The 27,843-nt window shown below is 36.1% G+C and overlaps 1 protein-coding gene across 2 annotated transcripts in view; it reads right to left on the bottom strand.

The window, feature by feature from the left end:
* Positions 1–417: 417 nt before the first annotated feature.
* Positions 418–27,843, bottom strand: part of IL1RAPL2 (interleukin 1 receptor accessory protein like 2) — a 429,112-nt gene continuing 401,686 nt past the window's right edge. For both annotated transcript variants that reach the window (XM_072430660.1, XM_072430661.1), the window contains 5 exons: positions 26,689–26,818; positions 23,315–23,460; positions 17,918–18,061; positions 14,514–14,684; positions 418–4,750 (listed from right to left, as the gene is read on the bottom strand). In XM_072430660.1, the coding sequence (XP_072286761.1) occupies positions 4,059–4,750; positions 14,514–14,684; positions 17,918–18,061; positions 23,315–23,460; positions 26,689–26,818 (1,283 nt within the window). In that variant the 3' untranslated portion in view covers positions 418–4,058. The remainder of the gene's footprint in view (positions 4,751–14,513; positions 14,685–17,917; positions 18,062–23,314; positions 23,461–26,688; positions 26,819–27,843) is intronic.

Here is a 27,843-nt window from a genome sequence, read left to right on the forward strand (position 1 = left end):
AGTATGAGTACTTCCATAGATAAGAGGGGTGCTTTGACACAAGACTGTGTGGTTTTCCAAGTTGACAGACTATATAGTATTAAAAGCTCCTTGCAATAATGTATGTTTTTTTATCTCTCTATTTGCTGTAAATAAAGCATAGCCATAACCGAATGATAAATGACAAGTTATTTGTACCTTTTGACAATCTTTGCATGTAAGGTATTAGCAGCGACAGCAATACCTTGTGACAGCCTCGGTAGTTATATGAAATCCTCTTATACACAAGATACTGGATATGCAAAATGCTGAGTTTGATATGAGGTTTCATATATGAGCGATCAGCTATCCAACTTGTGTATGACCAAGCTTAATCACACTGCATCTAATGCATTCCCAACCAAGGTAGTCAATCTCCATGAAGTGAAAACTGGAAGATTTTTCGGTTCAGATGACACCTTTATTAGCAAACCGATTTCTTGGGTCACTCATGTCTCAGCTCAGGCATCAATGTGACAGCAAATAATGAAAAGTACAAGTTTACACTGAATAATATGTATATCACCTATACACACATATTCCCACTTCAACAAAATACTATAAACTTTTACCTGAACTGCAGAAGGACATAGACCCACTTCTGCATTTAGTCGTGCTTGATTATCAATGCAATTGTAAATCTATCAAATTATTAACACACCTGAAGACTCAGCTATTGCTTTTGTTGTCAGTCCTATTGCTGGCATTTTCCATAGTGTGTTCTAATGTTTTCCTTTAAAATAACAACACCTCCGGGATTAGTCTTTTATTGGAGAAATAGAAAAGAACAGGACTTATCCTCCCATTTAAAATGAGAATATGACTATAGTGTTGCTGGCAGATGCATCATTCAAAGATATATGATTGAAAAGAAATAGAAGTCCAACCACAAGTGTATTAACCATTGAAGGCACACCCAACAAACATGAATATTTGGCTTTTTAGTTTATTTGAGGGATGCAGTCTAGCTGCAGATGGGTCATAATTTCCATCCTAGCTTCCTTGCATGGTTTAGTAACATAATTGGAGCTCATTTTGTGAAAAGCCCTGAATCCGATGTGGAATATCACAGGCTGGTGTGTACTAAAAGTAGCAAAACTTCTGTATGCAAATGTTAGAAAATTACAAAACATGAAGGTACAGTCTACCCAGAATATGCAAACAATGTTTTATGTAAGCAAAATGTGATCTTCTCTGTATGTGTCCCTGAGGACGCTCAAGAACACTGCATGCAGGGATTATCAGTTGACTTCCCATGCACAAGAATATGCACCGCTGATGCACCTTACAATGCTAGCAATGGGAAGTAAGCATTTTTAGGCAAGGACCCTTCCTGCTCCAAAATTAGGTTATCAAAACAGGTTTTCAGTTCCCAGCTTCTGAATTTTAACGGATACTGCTTAGTAATTATCCTTGTCCAGTTTTCTATGTAATGCTAGAGGACCTAAAAGCATAAAAGAAGACACAGTTTACAGCTATACGTGCCAGGATTAGAACATGTACCCTAGGGATAAGTACATGGACTGAAACTTTTTGTATATTGGCAGAGTTTGGCCGCATCCCGATATCTGGAAGCGTTTTTAGATATTGCTGCTTTGTGATCATGGGGCCCTGAACTTTACTTCTTTATGGCCTTCTTGAAAGTAATATGTATCCCAGTGTTTATTTAAATTGTTCTGTTTTCATTTCTTTTCTGGTAAGGTTAGATTGAAATGGGAATTTAGTCCAAAACTATTATAGTTTGTCTGGGATGGAGCACAAAGTAGAACATCGGCTCTAAAAGCGTCATGACTTTGGACTAGTATTTAAATTGTATCTCCAATAAAAACATTAATATTTTTAGATATTGGCGAAAAGAGAATCCAGGCCAGTTTTTACAGCTGGTAGTGATATCCTTTATATATATATATATATATATATATATATATATATATATACAGAATTCCTTTTTAAGACAAGCTTTTGAAGGTCTACTTTGCTTTTTGTCTAAACTGTAGAACTCAGAGTTTCACTAAACAGCTAAGACAAATCTCACAATCCCTTAATAGAAAAAAAGTAATGGACAGTATTCAACTATGTTTTTAAAATGCACACCCATTGGGCTGAAACTCCAACTTTTCAACTCAACTTTTTTGTTTGGTCTGTATGTAAGAAGGATTTTCCCTGATTTCGACTTCTGCTGACAAATCTGTTCGACTTAAGGAAATAAGGGGAATGCTCTCAACAAGGTCTCATACAGAAAGGGATGACATGGCAGAAAACTTATTTAGATTTTTAAGCAGATGATCATACTTTGCTACAGTGTTGCACAAGACACAATATTGTTTGACACTTGTGACAATGACGAGCATGTTGACTAAACCTGTGTGGTTTTAGTGCTCAGCACCATGAAAACTTATAGCAAATATAGCAAATAAGCTACTCATGGCTTTTTTGACATATGGACAATTCCTTACTGTATACTCTTGTTTGTTACTAAACTGGTATATGTGGACTGAAAAATCAGACTACATTGCACTGGATCCTATTTATTTAGTTATCTGAAAGGATAAATGTTTGTGTTACACCAATCATATTGAAACTGCACTGGAAAATGACATAGCAAAAATTTTATATTTTACTAAAGGTAAATGGAGACTGTTCTTTTCTTGTGATTTATTTGGGCTGGTAAAATGATGGTTTCATGAACAACAGAAATATATAGAGGTTGGAAATTGATCTTTTGTATGACCACATTTTCCTAAATAAGTCCCATTCATTTGAAGATTGCAAATGAAAGCTCAGTTCACCATGCAACATTTTGAATACCAAATGTAAAGGACAGTTGTAGTCCAAATTATTTTTTGATAGTGATAGATTATGTTTCTGCTGGGTAGATTCCCCTCTCACTTGTCCTTTCATTTGTCCCCTTCACTGGTTCAGGTAATGGGGAGAAATGTCTTCAATGGAGACCTATAACTCTTTTTTTTAAAGAATGGAAAACAGTATCTTTAGGTTTTCTCTACAGTTTGTGTCCCAAAGGTGTGTTTGTGCTTGCTTGTCCAATGGCACCATGTGTCAAGATATAATAAGGTGTCACTAGGACAAGAAGGGAAGTCTCCCCCCTGGGGACACATTATGGTGATAAAGCCTAAAAGAAGTCCTAACCTTAAAACAGATTAGAGTCGGGCATTGATAAAACTTGAATATCAACTTGAATTGATTTTGCCCTCGATATCCAATGAGCAACGCGTCAGCCAGCGACATTATAGTTTTCCATCTTTTTAATTCTTGCCCAGGAAATCTTATTAAATTGCACCTTTTAATTGTGTTTTTTTTTCAAAAGTGTTCCATACTGGTTAATAAACTGTTTTCAAACAAAATAAAATCATGCTTCCAGTATGTATACAATGATAACAATGTTGTGCTTGAATGACACAAAACAGCCTGGTGTGCAAAAATATACCACTTACTGCCAGAGACTTTCCAATATAATCCTCCCCAGCTAAACAATACCCCTACTATGCAAAATCTGTTGTGCATTTTTATTGGCTACAAATCATGGCCATGTGACAGGCTCAGATAAGGCCCACCAACCCTTATCACACAATCCTTTCTTTACAAAAAAGAAATGCTCTCGTGTGCTATGATAATTGCATAATTAGAAGTCTAAAAAGTAACTATATTTAAGTTTTTTTTTTATTTGTTTCAAATGTACTGAAATTTTTAATATATAGAAATACTCATGTCTTGGAATACTTTACTTAAGTCCGTCAGATTGCAACGTCTATTCTAAAATATTTATAATGTATTTTTTGTTTTGCCTGACATAGCAATAAAACATTTACACTATCGTTCTTATAACTATGTTGAAACTAAAAAAAGAAAAGTAGATATCAATATTTTGTTGTTGTAAACAAATTGTCCCATAGAAAACTGAGTAAATGTGCCACTGCTTAAAAGCTTGTTTTGGCACTCCTGTGGCATGAATTTAAGGTTCATGAAAACGTCCGAGAGCTTGGACAGCAGCAAAAGTAAACAGGTTCGTGTCTTATATTGTACTACCAGATATCACTGGAAAGACCAAGCTCTCTTGAATTAATTGGTATTAGAGTGTTGTTGCCATGAAACTCCTGTGGGTCCTTGCTCAAACTGTTGTGGTGGCTCAGCTGTCCATTAAGAAGCGTTAATGGTATGTTGCAGTATGTATGGTGATTGACTAGAGGTGCTACCGGCAAAGGCGGAACAGGTTGCTCGTAAACCCTGCAGAAATGTCTCATTTGCATGGCCTCTGCATGATGGTAACTGGTAACTTCTTGTGATGGTGACAGTGTGCCAGATGTCCCTGTTATGGCAATGGAAGGTACAGTTTGCAGATCTCCAAAAAGACTCCGCTCCCCGCTATCCATGACGTGCTGCCTCGATAGCACTTCTTTCTTTTTTGTTGGCATTTCATAGACTAAGCGTTTCCAAAATTTCGAATTGAGTTTGCTGCTTTTTGGACCATCCCACTTGATGATTGTCTGATGTTTGATGGCATGTTTTAGAGATTCCACCTCTTGATAGTTCACTCTTCCCCTCAGATTGGTGCATTCTATTAATATGACTTTGATTTCTCCACTTGTCAGCATGTTATGGAGTCTGCTGTCTAGCACAAAAATACTCCAGCCTCTTCTGATGACATAATCCGGTGTCAACACGATGATCAACCTTCTGCTCTGCTCCACACATCGGGCAAGGTCTTCCATATATGCTGCAAGACATAGAAAACAATTGGACAGGGTTATATGATGACTGGCTAAATGCTTTTTAAATCATTTATATATTTACTTAAACAAAATGCAAATTATGAATAAATACATGAAGGAATTGTAACAGCTAGAACAGGAAGACATAATATAATGCATTCCTTTTACTGTCATAGATGGTTTAGCGTCTTAAAAAACAAGCTCAAACTTACCCCCCTCTATACTATATCCCCTAGTTAATACAAAGCAGAAGTTGTGGGAAGGGAGGGGGGGAGGTTGCATCTGGCTTAGTGTCTGCTGGCTGCCTGTTCACTCGCTATAGATTATGGAACTTAACTTCATGCAGCCCCATCCATTAACCACATATGGTTGCACGCACACAGCTCTGCGTATAATTAAGAACATACACAGAAAAGTTAAAGTTGTCAAGTATCTAGGCTGAAGTTGTGTAGATATAATGAAGAGAAGGAGTAGGTTACTTATTTTTCCAGCTACAACAGCATACATTAAATTAATGATGAGTGTGCACATCTAAAGTTATAACAGAAGTGTTTGTAGCAGTCTTTCAAAAACAAAGTGGTTAGGATTTGCCCATAACCAGTAAGTACTAAAACTCATTATCAGTGCTGACAAATCCCAGGAGAAGTTTACCAATAATATCTACCAGAAGGGGTTTCCTGAAGACCTTAAAAAGACCCTAAAAGGTCGGAAGACTGGTAGGTCGGAAGGCTGCAGCCAGCATACACTGCTATAAGTATACGTTGTCTCTCTAGGAGGTTGGGCATTTAGTAAATCAAATGTATTGTTTGTTATAGTAGTCAAACCTCTGCACACTTTTTTGGAGGGTAAAGTCAGTAGAGATTTCTAATGGTTGTACAATGGCCTTGGTAATGAGATAGATGTTCTCTAGCTACAGATGCTTTGTGGCCCCTTTTGGGTTCAAGCCTTATGTTTTGGGCTGCAACATTTATTCTCCTTCTATGGCTTTACCATAATGGCTACTGAAGCACATATTCTAAGTGAAAGTCTTCTAGTTGCTCTTACATTTACCATGCTTTTTGCAAGGCCTTTTTTTCTGATAAGTACATCATGGCACTTTCCTTTATGTGGGGCAAATCCCACAAACTTAACCTTGCTAAGTACTATCAGGAGTCATGTATTGGGCCTCATTTTAATGACTTTTTGCTGCAAACTTTTCAAATTCCAGTATTCTCCAAGGCATTACCAACATTATTCCATCTATTAAAGTCCTCCATGGCCTCATGAGAATCTTCGTCTGGTGTTGTGCGTTCTTCATAGTCCTCAGTTTGAATCAATTAATCAGATCATAGATCATTCTTTGACTAATATTGGTTTTTGCTACTTCTTTTCACAGGTGTTGATGCTGTCTGGTCTATTTTGCCTTACCTCATTTCTTATTTTTAACAAGGTTGTTTTAGACCTTTCTTTCAATAGTTTAGTGGTATCATTTTTCCATCGTAATTGGGATATTGTGCGCTTAAGTCTCCTTACCCCTCAATGGTTGCCCTCCACTTGCTGGATGTGGGGCAGAAAGTGGTGTTTGTAAGACTTCTTCTTTGTTATCCTGATGGGCCCCCTATCGTATTTTTTGTACGCTGAATGTACTAGTTAATCTTGTCAGTCTTATGCTATCAATGAATTGGAGCTCCCGTTCCCTTTGACTATTTTTTTTTCTAGCATGCTTGTTCCCAAGCCTTTGAGAACCATAAACTATTTCCTAGTAAGTCGGCTTACACATACACACTATTTTTTTCAGGTGACAAAATTGGCTCCAAAAAATGCTTGCATTTTGTACTAACTATAAAATTCTTTTTTTTTCAGGAGTTCTTTGGGTTGTTGCCAAGTTAAGATGATTCCTTCAGAAAGTAATGTTTTCCTTGCTACAATTTTATCACATCTTTGCACTAGGTGGTGTGCAGTGTATAGTCACAATGAGTGTGACTTTTTGATATGGTTACTGTCCAGCCTAATAAAGGACAGGATGTATATTCATGTTTCCACCCAATAAACTCATGGTGCAAATGATTTTATTTTTCCCTATTTTAGAATATTTACATGTAAAGCTGTCTGCCAGATGAATATATACTACCTGAAATATTTTTTAAAATGTACAAAGTTTATTATGAATGTTTAGAGAACTGGCAGAAAGGAAAAAAAAATGGCACATAGATATTTATATAATTTGCCATTTATTTTTTAACTCTTTTACAGAACAAGCTGACGGTAGAGTAGATGGAAAAACTGTAATTTTCCTTTCGCAGCGCTTGAAAAAAGAGCACAGACATTCCAGCAGACTACAAAGTTTTTTGGCACACCGCTTGGATCCCGCAATTGTAGCGTTTCAATAATTCTGCTAATTACATGCAATAGATTCTCCTGGAGTGGTGTTCATGTTAATGAGTTTGGCTTGGGAGAAGGTATGAATGATATATTGTGAAGTGCATATTTTCCCTCTGCTGCCAGTTAAGCGAAGCTGTCATGTTTGGTGCCAAGTAACAAAGGTATAAGTGATGCTGTGCTTGATCGAGGCTCCAATTAAAGCATCAGAACAATAACACGCACCCTCGTGTGGCTGTAACCTACAATTACACAGTCGTGAACTTAACTTTGAAAAGGACTGTCCAATCAAGCCCTAAAGAGACTTGAAATTACCATGTGCGGTTGTAATCAGCCACTACAGATACCTTAAATTAGTATGTTCAAAGAAAACTCACTATGTGAGCCCTCTAACACAAACATCAATTTTCTGATCTCAATATAAATTACAGGTGTTTGTAACATGCCAGACAGGGGCATGGATGAAACAGAAGCATATTTATTAAGTGAACAATGTTCTAAAAAAGAAACTGTTTTCTTTTTTTATAAGAAATCTTTTCTAATTTGGAAATACGTCATTGCCCTTCTTATTGTTTAAAGTTTAGGAACCTCTATTATTTTTGAATTTGCTTGTACCATATTGGTGACATTGATCTATACTAGTGTTCCTTTTAACATGGAGATAACATTTAGGCCTTCAGATAACCCCTACTATAAATATATCCACGGTACATAAGTGTGGTGGTCAGTAGGAACATTGCATCCAAAATGATCTTTGGTGTCAGTGGTAACTGACCTGGGGATCACAAACTGTTAATTTCTCAAGGAACCCCTAGCAATTTAAGGAGTAACCCTGGTTGAGAAACTCTCATATATGTAGTTGTAATACTTTTTTTACTACACCTATTAAAATAAATGTGCCCACACACCATAATAAATTTCACATTTGGGTCATTCAAAAGTCTTTTTCTGCTCAAAATGTGGACAAAAAAGTATAGAATGATGAATAAATATTTGCTAATATAATTACTTAACTGTTCTATAGTTCTCATCAGCATCACATTCATTTTCAATGTACTTTAAATGTGGTAACTACCAATTAGGTAGTTAAATTTCTCAGCATCAAGGCAATGTATTGCCAGTGTTACCTTAATTTATTACTATGCTGAATTTACAAACCAGAATATGGAGTCATACTGTAGCATGTGCATGTCTGTTTGACCTGCTTAGTTTGCTTTAAATGTTAGTTTATTACAACTGGCAGGTTACCTAGTTCAGAGACCAAATTTTATAAAAAGTTAGCAAAATCTTTAACGGTAGCAATATTTTTTTTTTAATGATCACCGTTTTTCACTTGTAAAGCACTGGAACCATGCTGAGAATACTTCCAAGTACAATTTACAAGTGACAATCTAAGTATTTAGTATTTTATATAAGCACAGTTTGCTGCTTGCACAGCTCAGCAATATATAACAGCTGGGTGGCGATCAGGCAGGTAAAACAGTTAGGAACTGAGAATTCTCAGAAGCTGAGAATATGGTATAAATTTAGTGTGCATAGTTTGGCCACAGTTCGAATTTAAACTCTAACCGTACAGACTAATGTATGAAAGATTTATTAATATTTTCCTATTCAACCTTAACTTTTTCCAAACCTAACATTTTAATTAGAGTGTCAATACAAACCTGAAGTCGAATATTGCTGCTTATCAACTTCATGACTTCACATAGATTATCTGACCCATTGCGCCCATTGGAAAATGAATCTATTGAAACGTTGCAGCGTACATGATTGATGAACAACATTGGGTGACCACTGAATATGGGTGTCAGATTTTGCAGTGATTATTTAATGTGTAAAGACCGCATTAGAGGCCATTATAGGCACATAAATTGGACAAGAGGATGGCAGATAATGGAACTAAGCCATAAAGTTGGGGAAACGTAATTAGAGAGGGCACATTAAAAGTTTTCCTGACTAATAACGGCTACAACAAGCATCTGGCTGTACCACATGGACATATATAAATTGTGACACCAAGGCAGGATTGGAGGTGGAAGGGAGATATATTTGCCCAAGATTCCTATGTGAAGTAGCAGGTGGAAGACTCTCACCTGTGAGATGATTAATGAGGAAGCACTGAGGGTGGGGATATAACATAGAGCCAGGCGCTCAGTCAGTAGCTTGGCTTGGAGAGACACAGACAGGAGTCTGTGTGAGTTCAGCTCTGTTTGGAGACACAGACAGGGGTCTGTGGGAGTTGAGATCTGTTTGGAGACACAGACAGGTGGACTGTGTGAGTGAGCTCTGCTGGAGACACAGACAGTCGGTCTGTGAGGGAGCTTGGCTGAGAGACTCAGAAAGTCGGTCTGGGTGAGTGAGCTCAAAAGTGAGTAGAAGGTTGCTGAAAGCTTGGTTTTGAGCTGAAAGCTTGGTTTTGAGCTGACAGAGAGAAGCCCTCCAGCTGATAGACAGGGATGTCTTGATGTATAGTAAGTGCCGGACAGGCAATGTTTTCTTTTGCTGTTTTGTTATTTTATCTGCAACCTTCAATAATAAACCTGTCTGCAAGCCAGCTTAAAGCTGATACCTTGGTGTGTGATCTGAGTTGGATGAACCAGACAAGTGTCCTTTGACCCCAGCAAAGGCGATCCTGAGCGTAACCCCTCACAATATATAAAAAAAATAAATTAGGGCACCAAAGTATATTTGGTGCCTTTAGGTATCTTCCTCTTAATGGCATTGTCCACAACAAAAAGTTTGACTAAAAGTTTTATACACTTGGTAGAGATCTGTGCAACCTCTGGTTTGTAATTTCGCTGTTTTTCTTGAACAGACAGTGACCTGGAATAGTATGATGGGAACACTTGAATTTTCCTTGTGCCATGTGACCAATGACATTGGAAAAACCCACGAATGCCTTACCTTATTTGGAAATAATACATAGAGCTGTGACATTACAGTAAGTACACTGGATTGAATACCATATTTAGCTTGAGCTTTAGGGGTAACAAAGGTAGAAACACAAATTTGTAAATGGGCTCTGTCGCCACACATTTTTAGAATTTTGTATGCATGCTGTACGTATGTCCCCGGCCTCCACCCAATTCAGTAATGTATGCAATCTTTAACTGCTTCTATGGATATATTCTCAGTCTCTTATCATCTCTTGTGATATATATTTTATATAGCTCTTAAAGTCTTTGGTTGCATGACAAATGGTGAATGTAATGGTGATAACAGGGATCACATTGACCACTGTTGATACATTTTTAATATAATGCTAAATGAATCTCTAATATGCATTCCTCGTTTTGTTGCAGAGTGAATATCAAGATTTTCCAGATCACAGTTTTACAAATTCTAATCTTCCAAATTCTAATGGTTGGCAATTCTGTATTTCTTAAAACCAAACAATATTTGTTCATGGATTTATGTGTATTTAATGCCTAAACAGCGAGTGTTTTGCTATTTCATTTTTTTTTAATTGTAAAGCTTTTCAGGACAAGTGCTGCATATATTTTTTTTTCTCCATTAAGCCATCTAATTCATACTTTCCCCTGCAATCAAAACTCTCATTTGTGTTTTAATGGGCTTTAACTAAATCTGCTGGTATAATGCCAGTTTTACAGAAACACTGGCTAGAGTTCTATAATTTTGTATATAACTTCTATAGAGAACCTGTTGCTTTCAGACTATGTTCGGGAAAAGCTACAAATAAACTACAATGTAAAGTAAAGGGTTTTATTACCATGAATGTCACTCTTGTATACTGCCACAATATACACTAGTAGTTTCAGGGTGTGTCTACACTGATCTTGGTGCCGTTAGGACACATAGTTTAGCATTCTTTTTTACTTAGATAACTTACCTGGTTTTAGACTTTCCGCTACATACAATCAAATTGGATAAAGAATAATCTAGAAAGTGTAGGTCTAAAGCAATCTAATACTTATTTTTAAATACATATTTCTAAATTTAAAAATTTCCCCCAGTGAACAGCTTTAGGGCATTTCTCAAGCTTGTTCTTTGAGGAATTTGTATATTCAAATTGTAGCCATTAAAGCAGAAAGTGTATATAACTTCTTATTAAACATTTATCAAGTTAATGTTTTTGTGGATCAAATGCTAAATTGTCTATTATCCACTGCAATTTGACCTCCCCTTAAAAATGACCTATGATTAATGGAAAAACCAAATTTTTTTCCCCTTGGGGTATATTCCAACATTTGCCTCAGATCTCCCCAGCAGTTTTGATTACAATACTCTGTTTGGGGGTGTGTAGTTCAGTTGAATTTGCATTGAAGTGTACAGGAAACATATAATAAAGTTACCAATTTTCAATCCAATAAAACCCAGCTTGAAGCAGATCTAGGCATCTAAGTTTTAGTACTGTAAAAAAAATATACATTTACCATAGAAATCAGTTTTCCAATATTTAAAAATGTGTAATCCTGAGTACCAGCTAAATTTGCTGGTGGATGTATACTTTTAAAGTAAACTTAAGCAATACATTAAATTTCAGCTTTTTCCCTAGAGTTTAGAAATGAAATGTTGCCATGAGTAACACACATTTCCCCTATCCTCTATCTTGTCCTATTACTAAACATCTAGCTGCTAGCATTTGTCTTGAGCAGTTTAGCCGATTGTTGTGGGTTAGTCCAAACGTGCACTTACTTGCAATGGGTAATAACCCTCTGAACTGTATCTTTGTTGCAAGCTTGATGTAGTGGTGCAGAAACCCCCTAAGGTTTCTTGGCTTAGAAAATGTGCTTTAGGCATAGTAGAACTAAATAATGTCAAAAGGTAGTACTTGACAGAGATTTTAGATTTATAAATATCTGGGACAATTTGCCACATGGATACATCTCTCTCAGTGCTTGAAATCAAGAGCAGTACGCCAAGGCATCATTGTACGAGATGGAAAGATTTGATTAGATATTCATAGTCTCTAAAGATGCATGAAAAGGATTGTGTTCTTTCAGAGTATTTTTATCACAATAGGAATGTTCTTAACATTTGGGACAACACAATTCTTGTCATGAGCCCAGGGCAGCCTATTATTATACTGCCTAATACAATGCTGTTACTGTTGTGCTGAATATGCAGAGATGGAGGTGTAATATCTTTATCATGTGTTTCTCCTCTTTGTTAAGTTTAAGTGCATACCAGGAAACATTTTGTAATACATTTTATTTTTAGATAAACAGACACCATAGCAATTTACTTAGCAGAACTGGCAAAACAAATCAAAATGTTTCTTTCTCGAATATGCTAAACCATGTGCATGACAGCCATGACAGCCATGACAGCCAACTGATTAGGTATTTGGAAAACTTTTTTTGTTAAACAGCCCCATTCTTCTTTTACCAAATCTTTACATGGACGTGGCCAACCAAAATATTTGCACCAGTCATGGTTCCTTGATGTTGGATCTTGTATGCAGTAAGTGTATGCAAATGCAAAACATTTTCTTGGGTTTGAGATAGAGTATGGAATGGATTAAACCTTTAAACCAACATAAATTAGTTATTGGTGTCTGACCTACTGGGATACTTCCTCTTTTCTTTATGTCCTGGAAAGTTAATGGGAAATCAGAATAAATCTCCCCAAAGTGAACTGAATTCCAAAACTGACATTTTTCGGGTTGGAGGATTTGGAGGACGATTGGAGGATTTTTTTTATCTATTGTCCTGATAACAAATGAATTATTTAGGATTTTTACACACTTTTCTATTTCAGTGAAATAGACAAAAAAAGGTTCAAATATTATCAATACTGACTAAAACAGCATTAAACCTGACAAATTGTTGTTCCTAGTTTCTCCAAAACTTCTTAAAGTAGAAGAAAACTAGGGGAAAAAAACTCACTCACCTTTACCTTTTGCAGATCCGTTGATCCCACCAGGGGTTTTCTGGATCGGGTCCCAAGTCATAGCGGTATCCTCCTTCGTCCTGGAGCAAAGGTAGCACTTGGGCAACGTCATCTTCTTTGATCTTCTTCGTACGTCACCCGATCTCACACTACACAGGCGCGTGATTAGGTGATGTAGAGGGGGAAATATGAGTGCCAATCTCACTGTGCACACGTGATATCAGCATTTTTTTATCCCATTGAAGAAAAAGTTCCTTCTGTGCATGCCCGAGATTGGGCATGAGCTGAAGGAGCAGCAAGAAGCCACTTCATGGATCCCGCGAGGCTCTGCGCTCCCATTCTGTCTTGAACGCCATGGCAATCGAAACTAAAAAGGGAGGGGCTTTATGCTCTTTTTTTAAAAAAAAAAAACAGTTTTAAACCCACTCCCTCCAAAAAAGAAGGTCATTTTGACCTTAAATAAAAAGGTTGTCTACCCTTATATGTATAGTAAAAAAGTAAGTTTAGATCTGCTATAAACTTGGCTTCTGTTACAAGCTCAAATATATCATGCAAAGGGAAGTCCTGTCCTCATTGTGACAGTAATACTTCTGTAGACGTCAGAATTCATGTTTCTGTTCTCAAGAGCAATGGTAGACTCACCCACTTTACATTCAATGGCCCATTGTAAGCAGCAGAAGGGTCCTACTAGCACCAAACATCTAACCCACTATAGGAAAACCAATAACAGTGTAAGCATTTGCTCCCTTCCCAATTTATCAACACCAAATAAATGTAAATTAAGTTATTTATCACTAAAGCAACCTAAATGGAGGTACAATAGATACAAGGATACGCTGAATGAATGCAATATTATTTTTTAACATTATGTACTTTTTTGCACATCTCACTTTGTAAAGTTGGTGCCATGTTGATTTTTTATTTCATTTGTGTATTTATATGTAGATGTGGCTGGCGTCTTATGTATTTAATTAGTTTTAGCCCCATATAGCTTTACTCACTGGTATATCTGGTAGGAAGAGAAGGGAGAGTGCAAACCTTATATTTCTTTTTCAGATTTACCAACTTGCATGGTGTATATCTGCTATAGACCCCCATTGTGGCATGCAACAATCAGCTCAGACCCTTTCTAGTCAACAGAAATCCCGTAGAGTCTAAAATCAGTTATACATTAAATACTTTTTTATGGCTGCTTTAAAAAATGTGGTCACACTTTTTTATACCTATTAAGCCTAATAAGCCCACCAGGGACTCAAATAGCAGAATAAATGATCAAAAAGATGTAATGAAATAGATATGCTGCCTTACTATATGCAGAACATGTGAATGCATTACTCGCAAAGAGTGAGTCTTGTGCATGCTTGGCCTGGTATCTAAATCCACATACAAATTATCATACATACTGCATATGGTAAAGCACCTTATTAAGTTATACCCATTGATCTGTTCACAGGTTATGGTCAATATCAAAAACAGCAGAAAATGTATTACAAGTAACTGATTAAAATATGATCATTTATTGTCCCTGAATTGCTACGTATGATAATTTATACTTACTGCCACTTGGGATCATATCTCTGTCTGGAACAAAGAGCTTGTATCCATAGTGCTTTTCCAGGATATCTGGAAGTATCTCTAATGCAAACTGTTCTTCCTCTTTGCTTTCATGGTCCAGGGAGTCTGGGTCCACTTTGGTATATGAAAGATATGCATCATATTCTTTATTATCTTTAAAATAAAAATAGGATAAAACAGGTCAAACAGGTCAAATTAATAAAATGCACAGGGGGATTCATTTAAACATAAAAAAATAGTTCATTTGTACTGTGTTTTCATACTTTATTATAATTTCCTGTCATGTTTTATAAAAGACCCTTTATTTTGTCTGCAATGTCACTCCTCGGGGAGCTGCATGTATTTAATGTGGCTTAGAAATATAGTTGTCACTACGTGTTTATTATACCCAACCAAAATGGCTAATTTTTTTATTTGCTTTGTCATTCATATATCATTTGTTCTTTTTAGCACAATTTTCTAGATTAAAGTAAATGCCCCCCCCCCCACATCTTGAATTATGCAGGTCAGAAGATTAAAGATGAAAGAAATGACTACCTAAATCCAAAAGTACTTTTTAAAGCACAACTTTTCCTTTATACTGTCTTTTTTAAAATACCGTACAGCAACTTTTAGAGGTTGGATTAACGTTTTTTTGCAGTGAAACACTTTTAGTTGTCCAAAACTTTTTTTTAAACATTGGAACAAGAGGAGGCCTAGCCAGAAAGCTCAACTAGAGGCATTTGGATACAAATGAGGGACAGTAGACAGTTGAGTAGAATAAACGTCAGCTTTTAAAACTCATTACATTATGTTACAAAATCGCACAATACAGAATTTGTGATTTCACAGGAAAGATTTAATTCCCACCATGTTGCTAATATGATGGATACAGTCATCACGGAGACAATATGTCACCTTTGACACTTGTGGCTGCAAACTGTGTGCATAGAAAACTGCTGCTTTGTGCCCAGGCAAACTGCACTGTAGGTTAACAAATTTGGATACATTGCCCATGCAGTTGCGGTGTGGTTCCCCAACCATGTGGCCAGAAGCTTCATGTCCTTTCCAAGAACACTGCAGCAACAACGTACAGATGCATGCACAAAGTGCTTTCTAACACTTATTTGGGAACACTGTTGATAATGTTGTACTGCCCTGCTTTAAGCTGCAAGTTTGAAATTGGCCAAAGCACATTAAGCAATAAAAATGAAGTCAGAAAACCTAATGTAATGGGGGGTATTCAGAATGGCCCCCCAACACACCTGTGATGCAGCACATCAGCACAGGGGAATGCTCAACCTGTATTGTTGTATGCTGATAAAAAAGATCATGCACCCTTGACAGGGAGTGAATAGAAATCCTCTCACTAAGAGTTTGGACAAAAATAAGAATCTTGTCCGTAATTAACATTTTGGCTAGAGTTGGTCTTTAATGATCCGCTGACACTCGCGGTTCTATCACAACTAACAAGAAACAGATTACCGACTACTGTTAGTGAAATAAATGAAACTGAAGAGCTCAGGAATAATTAGGTATTGTTTATATCATCTATGGTTATTTTATCTTGTCAAGTTTCCAGTAATAAAGTGACATCCCACAAGTGACTATATTAATGTTATGACAAATAGGACAATTTCCAGACATGAATAATTGGTACACTGCTTTATCAACATCTGCAGTATCTGTGACTTGCACAGCTTGATTTTAGCTGAAGGAAAAACAGACTGATATATTTATTGTTAACTATGTTGACATAAGCAGTCATATACAGAACCCCTGACAAGGGAAAGCAGAGAAGCGTGGAAAACATAAAAAAGTCATTCTGTATTATTTACTATGGCAAACAGCAGTGTTCAAAGTATAGCAACCTGCAACAACTTACCATCAATCAATTTTCATTTTTATTTGTACGGTGACGTCTGATTGGTGATGGGTATTATATTGCCTTATTTGAGGACCAATATCAAAAATGATTTGAATGATATGATTGATTAAAAGGTATATATTTAGGAACTGCATTTGTTATTCACACCTCCCATATGAGAACTACAGGGGCTTCCATTGTTTTTGCAGTGACAGGTTTCCTTTAATTGCAAGTACCAGCTAAAGAGTATGGGGGTTGCTATCATGCCTTCATCTGTAAAGGTTCTTACTTATCCGGATGGAATTAGTAGTAGAATATGTTCTGCAATATTCAAAATATTTCTGTATTATTGTGACCAATCAAATGGAATTAACCAATGCTAGCCATCATGGCTGACCTATTTCATCTCTTGGCTTCCAATAAATGGTCAAAGAATTCTTCTGCAATGAAGAGTTAGTACCTTGTTTGATTTGTTTTCCATTGTGTAGAAGTTTAGCCTTTTAGAATTCTCATTGGTCAGTGTATTCATCCACAGATTAGGCTTACTGATTTTTGTTATTTTGCCTTCTATAGTTGAGCAGTGATGTGGCCTATTTACATATTTATTGTTTAATATTAGATTTATTGGCAGTTTTTTACATTTTCTTTATAATCCAAACCACTTGGGTTATTATAAATGTTGTCCCAGACTGCCATTTAACAAGCTATGGGGTATTCCATGAATAGATATGTGTATATATTTGGACAAATGTCTACTTTATATGTGTGTATGCATGTGACCAAGCCCATCTGTGAGCTCTACGCTTGCCATTGCAAGGGATTTATTAGCTTTGTGTTTGTTTTTCACAATAGCCCTATGGAAGATCATGCTGGGAATAAAAGAACAGTATTGGATGAGAGCTGACCAAGCATTGTAATTCTTTTATTATATTCATAATCTAAGAAAAAACGGTGCTGGGCTTTCTTAAAAGCATACTCTTACATTGTTTCAGCTTTTCACAGAAAACATGTGTCTAACAAGGGAAGAGCATGCACAAACTGTACGTTTCATTTCACAAAAAGTCAATGGCAGGTCCCCTTACCTCTCAAAGGTCAATGATATATGACTTGTACATCATGTACTTCTGGTGCTAAATGCTTGGGACCACAGAAAGCACTTCTATTAGAAAAAACCTCTGCGTAGGTCGTATTCCCTGGTAACCTGATTGTTTTTGTTTAATTCTATCACTGATGGAAAAAAAAGCTCCTATGTCATTCTTCTACCATATGTACTAAATGATAACATTTTGCTTTGTTAGATCTGTTTGTCCAGTGTCTCTGTCTTAAAAAAAAACATATCTATCTACCAAAACTCTTGAATACTCCACAACAGTAGGTCTACATCTCTTGGACCTTTCAAAGTAACTAGCCTAGTACTGAACCCCTATTAAAAATTTTCCACCCTGGTCTTAGATTATGGCAAAACTAATTCAAATATCAGAGCAGCCAGTCATTCATTCTCTGTAAATGACACGAAAAGCTAAAATCGAAAATGGCTTACCTTCTGCAGCTTCATCACTTCCAAAGTTCTGTCTGTAAAACAGCATCAGTTCTACGTTGTAGCATTTGTAGATTATGACCAGCAGAACAAATACCACAAAAATAGCACCCAGACCTCCAGCAAGCTCAATGTTGTACCTTAGCTCTATAAAAGGAAAATAAAATACATTCAGAAAAGAAAGGTCATGCAAAATGGATTTAGTAATTTAGTAATTTGAACTCTTTTATTCTTCAAGTGAAAGTATTTAATGAGTTCTATGCTGGGAATATGGTGGCCATGTATTTCCCCCCATTAAAATATATAAAATTATACTAAATACCAGAACATTTTTAGATAAACCCAAATATTGTAATTTCTATCCTTATCAAACCAGATCTTTACTTTAACTCCTTCGTGTTGTTTGTCTCTCATGCCAAACCTCCACACATTTCTTTAGGTGATGGTTATCCTTTATGGGCTTTACCACTCGGATAAAATGCTATCCCTGTAGCAGGCAGCTATAATGCAATAAAAGGGCTGAGGTCTTATTATAAATAACATTATTAATAATAATAAACTGGATTTTTATAGCGCCAACATATTACGCAGTGCTGTACATTAAATAGGGGTTGCAAATGACAGACAAATACAGACAGTGAAAAGAGGGGGAGAGGACCCTGCCCCGAAGAGCTTACAATCTAGGACGTAAGACACAATAGGAGGTCTTTAATTATAACAAATAATATTTATTAACAATTTGACTTTTTCTTTTTGTATCAAAAATGTAGCAGACATTGCTTTCTCATGGCACAGTCTATGAGGTTTTGTTTGTTTTAATAGGGTTTAATATCACAAATTAGACCAGTGCGAAGCGATGTTTTGACATTTACTTTATCTAAATATAGTTATAATAGCCAGCAGGTGTCACTGTTTCTCTCGTCAATAATTTATTAGTGCTGTTTATTTTTAATGCATGTTTTATCATTCATTTCCTGTTTAAATTGAACTATTTTATTTATGTGGTTGTCTTTCTGTTTTTGCATTGTGCACATTGAGACACTGACATGACAAAGTCTTCCATACCAGTGTCTGCTCAAAAGTCTGCTCAATCATTGCCTTTTTTTTATTATTCAAATACAGGTTTTAGATTTAATGAACTGCTTCTGTGATGTGATAATTATTAAAGCCGCATACATTAGACGGGTTGAAAAAAAAATGCTAGAACAGATAACATATACTTTGTTCCCTTGGCATGGTGACAGTTAATCTGTTCCATCAGATTGTTTTTTTCTATGATTATGCTATTTACATTATGCCGTCTATATTATACTAAAGTAACATAAGTACCAATCAGTGCTCATATAAACACACGTCTTACAAATACACAAAGTAGAAGAAGTCATTTGCATCTCTCTCTGATCATATTGGCAGCGTCTTGGAGACATATTTACTGCGCTGCCTGCCTGTCGCCGTGTGCCAGGTGTACATGTAAATGTACTTTTCTTTTTTCGGCCTCCGCCGCTAATTATGTTTTGAATCAAGAACAAGGGTGTTATTACATCTAATCTGACAAGCCATTTGGAAATGACGTGCCCTGAATTCTGACAGCTTTATTTGTCGGAACATTGTTTTTGTGCAGGATCTTCTGGCTTTTATATAACACAGTGAGAACACAAGGGTATCTCTCTGGGCAGGCCTATATATAAATTGAATTTAATGAGCTCAGATGTAATGGATTACGGCTATGTAGCTGTACAATTTGCAGAGCTTTTTATTATACCTTTTCTTTCTTATTTGGAACTGGATAAATATTGTTAATGGCGTAAATTATTATGGTCCACATACAGCTGCATGGGGTGTTTTCTTCTAAGTAATATTAAATTAGACCCTGTAATATTCTAAGTACCCCAAGAAAAAATGGTTTGATATATCCTGGCTAAAGGAAATCGTGGAAAGTAAAACTGCTTTACACAGTAAAGCAGTAAATGTTTATAGAGTGTGGAATGGATGACATCATGAAAAGTATAGTTATTTACTTTTGTCAAACTGGTAAAACTTCCCTTCCTTTCCTGTGCCAAGGATGCAGAAGAAAGTAAACACTGATTCCCTAAAGAAAGGGCGCATCTGTCCCTGAAATACCCTAATCCTTCTATATTATATCCAAAAACTAAAAAGAAAAAAAGAAATATGTTTCCTAACCTGTTGTAACACTTTGAAAAGTTTAAAATTTGAAAGTTAATATCTATAGGAGGCAAATCTTGCCAATCATTTCCAATGATTTTTAGCACTGATAAGATAATGGCAAAAGAAAGGAACAGGGAACTGAGCACTACATCACGGGTTGAGATGTTTCAGTGGGCCTGATTTATTAAAGATCTCCAAGGCTGGAGAGAATACACTTTCACCAGTGAAGCTAGGTGATCAAACAAACCTGAAATGGATTTCTTCAATGTCATTTGCTATTTGCTATCCTGCTATCCTAGGTAGGTTCTCCCATGATAGGCTATCTTCTTCAGTCTTGGAGACCTTTAATAAATCAAACCCAATGACTTTCCATGTGGCTTTGTGAAAAACTGAAAAGGGGATGCCAAAAAATGTTATGTTTCTATAAGACATAGGGTTTCCCTGTAATTGCAACCAGACCATTATCTAGACATGCAGCATATAAGTGAGTTCCTTGCTCAGGGGAGGGGGGGTGTTAGCAGAACCTTTTTCCATTATTGAAAGACAACGGCTACTTCCTCACATTCAGTCCCCTAAAAATATTTTTGTGGTTTTCTTGGTAGTATATGGAAGCCACCTTTATGGGGTATAGGTACCTCTTATTCTAATTACCAGAACTTTTATTAAATAATAAAAACTATATCAGTCAAAATGTCCAGCAATATCAAACATGACAACCAGGTAGGTATGGGTTAAATTGCATGATCCCCACACTTAAAGTTCTGGGTATTTTTATTCACTCTTAGCAGCAAAAAAAAATAGTGAGAGGGGTAGGGAAATATAAGCAGCAGATGGGATTGCCATTAAATTAAAGCTGTTGTTTTGCCTTGCATGAGAATATTTGTTTTCATCTTCTGGTACTGAAACCAGGGTGGGCAAATGGTGAATGCCCATGTGTTCATACAACTATTGATCAGAAAAGTATTTTTGGAGCAACTTAATAATTATAATCCAGAATGTTAAAGCTCACATATGCTTTGGGGATGACTTGAAACAAATCATTCATAAACCAATTTCAAGATTTAGCCTGCCCATATTATCTGGTTTGCAATGGCATGTTCCATGAAATATGCAATTCTAGCTAATCTTATTAAGAGAATTTATAACATGTAAATCTTTTATTATAAAGATGAATGTTCTGTCATGTCTGTTTAGTTAACAAACGTGTATTTGTTATATTTGCCAATCCTTCAACAGAATTTTATGCCATTCCTGGGCTATGTTATTGAACTGTTCTATACAACAGTCGTGCTCACTAGGGTAGCTGCAAAAGAAAATCAAAACTAAATTGTTTTCATAAAAAACACCACATCTAAATCTAGTGGGCTGGACAGTGGCTCATAGGTTAGCGCTATTTTGCAGCGCTAGGTCCCAGGTTCGAATCTCAGCCAGGACACTATCTGCATGGAGTTTCCAGGTTCTCCCTGTGTTTGAGTAGATTTACTTTGGGTACTCCAACAATCCAAAAACATGCAGTTAGGTTAATTGGTTCCCCCCAAAATTGACCTTAGACTGAAATAAAGACATATGACTTGAGGTAGTGACATTACATTGTAACCCCCTCATGGACAGCTAGGTCCATGACTATGGACTTTGTAAAGCACTAAATAAATATTGTGTAAAAATAACAATAGTTTATCGAAGTCAATGCAAAGAGGCAACTACCTAAAAAGTACAATAAGTTGTATGAACAACATTTACAGAGGAACTAAACAAAAAGATGTCTCCAAAAAAAGGAGCCAAAGGACTAGTCACTAATGAAGTATGAATGTGAAGACCTTTCATTATGGAAACAAACCCTACTGGTTAAGATCTGGCCAATTTTACCTTTATTTTTTTCTATCAAGTGGTAATAGGCTTGAATTGACTGAACCAGCAACAACAAATCTAAAAGCTAGAAATCTCAGTTTGGTACAAATTGTTCAGTGATACAACAGTTCTAACATAGTTCATGAAGGTAGTTTATCTGTTATGCAGTACTATACTACAATGTCTTAGTTAAAGTTTAATAAAATTTCAAACCAGGGTGCACAAAAAAGTGTTCCCTGAATCCTCCTCCCCACTGTCCACAGTTATTCCCAAAATCCTAATGCAGATCTTCAGATATTTTTTTGATAGAATTGATTAATGTTAAGACAGTATGCAACCACTCGGAGAGGAGACAAAGCAGATTTTTTTGTCAAAGTAAACAGAATATAGGATCGCTAACAAACTTGAGGTGCAATGCGGGGTCCATCCTACAGCAAATATTAGCAATTTTGCAACTGCTTTTGGGGTTTGTGTGGCACATATAGTGTGGCATGGATTTGGCATAAGCCCCAAATTCCAAGAAACAACGCAGGACTTACCCTGCAGCAAATATTAAAGGTTTCAACTGCGGCTGAGAGAGAAACATTGTTTGTCCCCTTTACAGTGCTGGAGTTCTGAAAGACTCAAGGAAAGGCGACAGGAGCTGGTAATTGTTGCAGGTTACTGTAGACTTTACAAGTTGTGTAGCATCTGCAGTAGGTTTTGTAAAGATTGGATCAAGACTGGATCAATGTTTTAAAAGGACCTGATCCACACTAAGGGACAGGTGGATATGACTCTAACATACCTTCCATTTGCATTTATGGTCTTTTTAGACAGAACACTGGCTATAGAGCAAGAGCAAGCCAGAAGCTCCGGCAACTCCTCCTTACAAGGTTGGGAGGATTGTAGACATATTAGGATCAGAGGGGATCCTCTCACTTTAGGGAATGTTTCACTTTTTTAGTCCTATTTTGCTCACTGTGGGAGCGTTTGGCCAAAAATTAGACATTTTTTTCACCTGTTTTAGGATACTACTTATCTTATAGTATAGGTAAAAAATTAACACATGTAAATGTGTTAAAAAAAAATTAATTTTAGTTCTATTTTACATTTACTGTCATAGGCTGGTTAATAAAGTTGAATTTAAAAGATATAGCTTACATTAACTGAATATTTTAACTATATTATTTTTCTTGGATCTATTTCTTTGGGCCTAATTCTAAAAGACTTGTCCATAACCATTAAATAAAAAATATCAAAATAGTTATTGGAATGATGCTGGCTCTATTCCTGCATTTTCTACATTGTATACTCTGCCGTTGCCCTCTTAAATGCATACCTGACTATTCACACAGTATGTGGATATTTTATAAACACATGACAACATGAGTTTTATGAATTTACCTTTTTTCCTTAGGATGATACTGGCATGTCTGCGGCCATTTCGATTTTCTACATGGCAGGTGTAATTACCCAGATCAGCTTCATGTACAGCATCAAATGTTAGTGCCAGTTCTACCTCCTTCTCTCCAAGGTGCTCTCTGAGTAACCTATATAAAGAGAGGGTACAGAAGTCACTTTTTGGTTGCTGGTACATGTAAATATAGATTTAAAGTGTCTTGCCAAAAAAAAATCTTTTAGAATGTTGGCTTTTTCAGGAAAGCTTTTAGTGTGGCTGCTAAACCACTTTTACATACACCTTTACAAAAACTCAACATGCCATGTTTAAAAGTGGCACTGTATTGCTTTATGCTTGCAAAGCTTCTTTTTAAAATCGTATTAGCAAATACAGTACGTTCCATTTTTTTCTTCTTTTTAGTGTCATAGATGATATTCTGATCAATGAGTATTTTCTGCTCTTGGATGTTTGGAATGAAAAGCTGCATAAAAACTTTTAAACACTTATTACAACATTTGGTAAAAAATATAAAGAAAAATCCTAGTAAATTACATTACAGTGCTATATTAATATGTAGCCATATGGACATTGTACTGTTGACATCAGTGCTATTCAGTTATTTCATTTTTTATAGGGATGAAGTGAGCTAAGGAAAATACATACAGTATCACCCTCAAAAACCCCTCCAGCTTTTTTCTTTTCCTGGGTCCCATTGGGGAAAGTTCCCTACACCTTCTTTCCTTTAGCTGCTCTGTATAGTTTCCCATATAGCCTTTCTCATACTTTCTCATACTTAAAGCATTCTGTCTTGAGAAAACATGAAGCAAGTTTTATCTCTGATTGCAGGTGGTCTGTTAAAAATAAACTGAAAGAAATTTGGAGACTGTTGATGCTGACCACCTCCTACCAATCACAATTGCCATATGGTTATTTCTGGCTTTAGCACTTCCTGGGTCAATGGTCCACAAAGAGCAAGCATTTTCCTTGTCAAGTCAAGACCTGGTCTGCATGCCTATTCTGGATCAGTCACCAGAATTTATGGAAATAATTGGATTAGCATTATTTTTAAAATGTCAACATGAAAGTCTGCATGTTTCAGTACAATCTTGCTCATTGACGACAGAATTATGAATTGGGATTAAAAAAGGACACTGCATTGCAACAGTACCTGCCTCACACTTAACCAGTATTGTAGAAATTGTGTTTTACAACTTTTTACCAAAATATACAGAAACACAATGCATGTTACCATTTATTTAGAATGGCACTTTAATGCCAAGTACAGTAGGTGCCAATGCACACATACTGCAATACACTACAATGCACGTACAGTGTTTTGTAGCTTGCTGAAAGTACAAATTTATTTATTTCCTTCCGTTTCTGTGCATTACAAGCTTTTCTAAATGAATGGACTCTATTAACAGATGCCCAGCATTGGACAGATTTTAAAGGGCCATTAGGAGAATCTTGGACATCACAAGGTAAATGAAAATATCTTCATCATGAAACCATAATATGTTCCTAAGGGTGAAATGATTGGCTGCTATAGCAAACAAATATTTTTTAAATTAGACCCAAGTAAATAATCTTATTGATAGTAATAGGCAGGTGTTTGAGTTATCCCCATTTTTTTGCAAATGTACATTGCTGTATTTTTATCCATATAATCTGCATTTCTCATTAAACTTGCTCACTACATTTGTAATGTTCTAATGTAATTGCAGTGTTTCAGTACAAGTAGTTCTTATTTAATTGGAAAAAATTTGGAGTATCATATTACTATTTGCAGGATCACTGAAGCACAGTCTAGAAACATTGCAATGATGAGTTATCAAAGCACAGGTGAAGAAGTGGTTCTATTAAAAAGTTTTTTTCCATTAAAGGTTCACAGGTTTCTCATACAACCCTAATAAAAACGTTCCAACATGTATCATTTCTTTGGTCATTATAAAAGCTGAAATGATCCACCAGTGACATTTCTGGAGCCACATTTTCAAAGACGTGTAAGGTCTATTTCTGTTCTCTGCACTTACATAAATTCAGATCATTATACAAGAATACTAATACATGCAGAGATTTATATAGGTGACAGGAGGAAATTGTTTTAGGTTAAAACTTTCTTCTTGTATAAAACTTGTTTAACGAGTAATAAAGGGGTCCACTAGACATCTTACTAGTGTATTACTAAATGCACAGTGTATATGAGTTACAGTAATGGGCAACCGATTCATACAACAGTGCTCTACAATGCAGTGAACTGTCTTGCATATTAACTTAGTAGTGAAGTAGGAAAAATTCAATGTTGATTAAGTCTCATCAGGTATAGATGTCCAGACTAGCGTTAGGGATCAATTCACTACAAGACACAAACATATATGGTTTTAACTACACTCCACAAGAGACCATTTTTATTAGATGAAGGACAATAGCAGAGTGGGCATTAACACATACAAAACACAATCCTCAGCAGAACATACCTGGCATGTGTTACCCTATCAATGGCTTCATTGGAGGTGAAAGTAATGAATTAAAAAAATATATACAAATACACAGTGTAAGAAATTTGATTTGTAGTAAAATTTTGATGAAGCACATCAAGAATGGAGAGATCTTTAGGAATGGAAAAGGATACTAATGACTGTGTATAATACATGTTTGGAGTCAATTGGAATGAATAATATTCAAAATTGTATGTGTTTTTAGCAATCACTGTTAATAAATTATGTATTATTTTAAGTAATGTTGTTGTTTCTATGGTGGTACCAAAAAAGTCTTGGTAAATGTACTTTTCAGATGATAGAAAATAATCTTAAGGTGTCGATTTATTAGTTGGGATGTGGTTGAACTCCTCTCCACCTGTAAAAAGTTATTATGAATATATTTATTTATTATGTTTTTGTCAGGAAGGAGACAACAGTGTGGCTCCACTGGTTTTCTACTAGCAGACAGTGGGAGACCAAGTTTAAAAACGTTTTCTAACTTTTTAACAAATTATTATTCAATGGAATTTATGTTTTTTAGGCTATGAATTTCTTTAATGTCCACATTATTGTCTTACCTTCCGCAAGCAATTGTGAACAGTGTTTTAATACAGTTCCAAAGGAAACATAATCATTGCTAACTAGTGTGGTATTACAGTGGTAATAGCTAACAGTCTGTTGGCCATGTCTCCATACCCGTTCAAGCTTTATAAAAACAAAAACATTTTTAGCCACCTTGTACTGTTTTACCATTGAAACTCCACTTGCCCATCAAATCTTGGGTGAACACTTTATCTCTGATCAGTTTACCAAGAAAATAATTAATAACATACCTATTTGTTTTGCTGACAGACATTAGGACAGTAACATTTTTTTTGTAGAATTTTAAACCAAAGTACCTGATTACACCTTCTTTGATGTGATTCTCCAGTTCTTCTATAAATTTCTCTCCTCTCATCCAGTAGATCATGGGGCCTGACTCTCCACTAAATCCAAAGAAAGCTCTGCAGAATACGCTGAGTGGGCTACCTAAGGGGAAAATAAAGACATTCCGTTAAGCGTTTCATCCCCCATTTCGTCCTGACAAGAGTTATAGCTCTTCAAAAGTTTTGTATTGTGTTAAACAAAAACTCTGCAATGGCACTCAAACAGCAAATATAAGAGGTGTTATATACTCTCCTCTTTGGTGGTTTATTCATTTCAGCTTTTAAAACTCCTCCGTATTTGGCACATCTGGTATGTCAGATGCTTGTTTCCCCCACCACACACTGTTACTCCATCCATTTTATATATAAGGTTTGTAGAGGGTTAGAGGTAGAGAGAATATGATCACAATAGTAGGGTGAACTGAATGATCCTAGCATAGCACACACAACCCCCATAACTCCATATTGTAATGCTAAAAGATCTTATATGGGCGTCTTCTCAAACTGATAATACTTAGATGCCAAAAATAGTTATATTTGGCCTGTAAATGGTATGGCAGTGTATTGCACATTTACTGTACGCTGAGGAGCTAATATTCAATGCGTATGTACTGCCTTGTGACACATAGCAGAAGTCACATCTGTGTCGACTGTGGAACTCAAAAGGTAAAATGTCAGTGACATCTGCCTTGGTATGAAATAGGTCAGAACAGAGTAAAGAGGGAGCACTCAGTGGAAATGACATGAAAGTCCTCTTAAAGCTTTGACCTAAACAAGCAGGAACTTGAGCGATGATGAGAGCGATACAGGCTCTGGCAAGACATAACATAAATGATGCATAAGTGCACCATATGTTAAGCCTCTGATTAGGACTCCCATGAACACACTGGAGTGAAGTACTTGCAGTTTTGTTGCACTCTTAGATTAGAAGAGGACAGCGTAGCTGTCACCTTTTTATATATTCAAATTAAAATACAAAAGCTGGATTTAACCTTTTTCAAGCAGATTGTTGCTGTAATAGTGTCCCATGAACCCTCTAATTATTTTTCAACAAGTTAACCATTCAGGTTTTATTAATGCTAAAAAATATATATACAATAAATGTCAGAAGTCAGATCCACCAACCTT

The sequence above is a fragment of the Pyxicephalus adspersus genome, chromosome Z, assembly GCF_032062135.1.
Source record: "Pyxicephalus adspersus chromosome Z, UCB_Pads_2.0, whole genome shotgun sequence".
Lineage (NCBI taxonomy): Eukaryota > Metazoa > Chordata > Amphibia > Anura > Pyxicephalidae > Pyxicephalus > Pyxicephalus adspersus.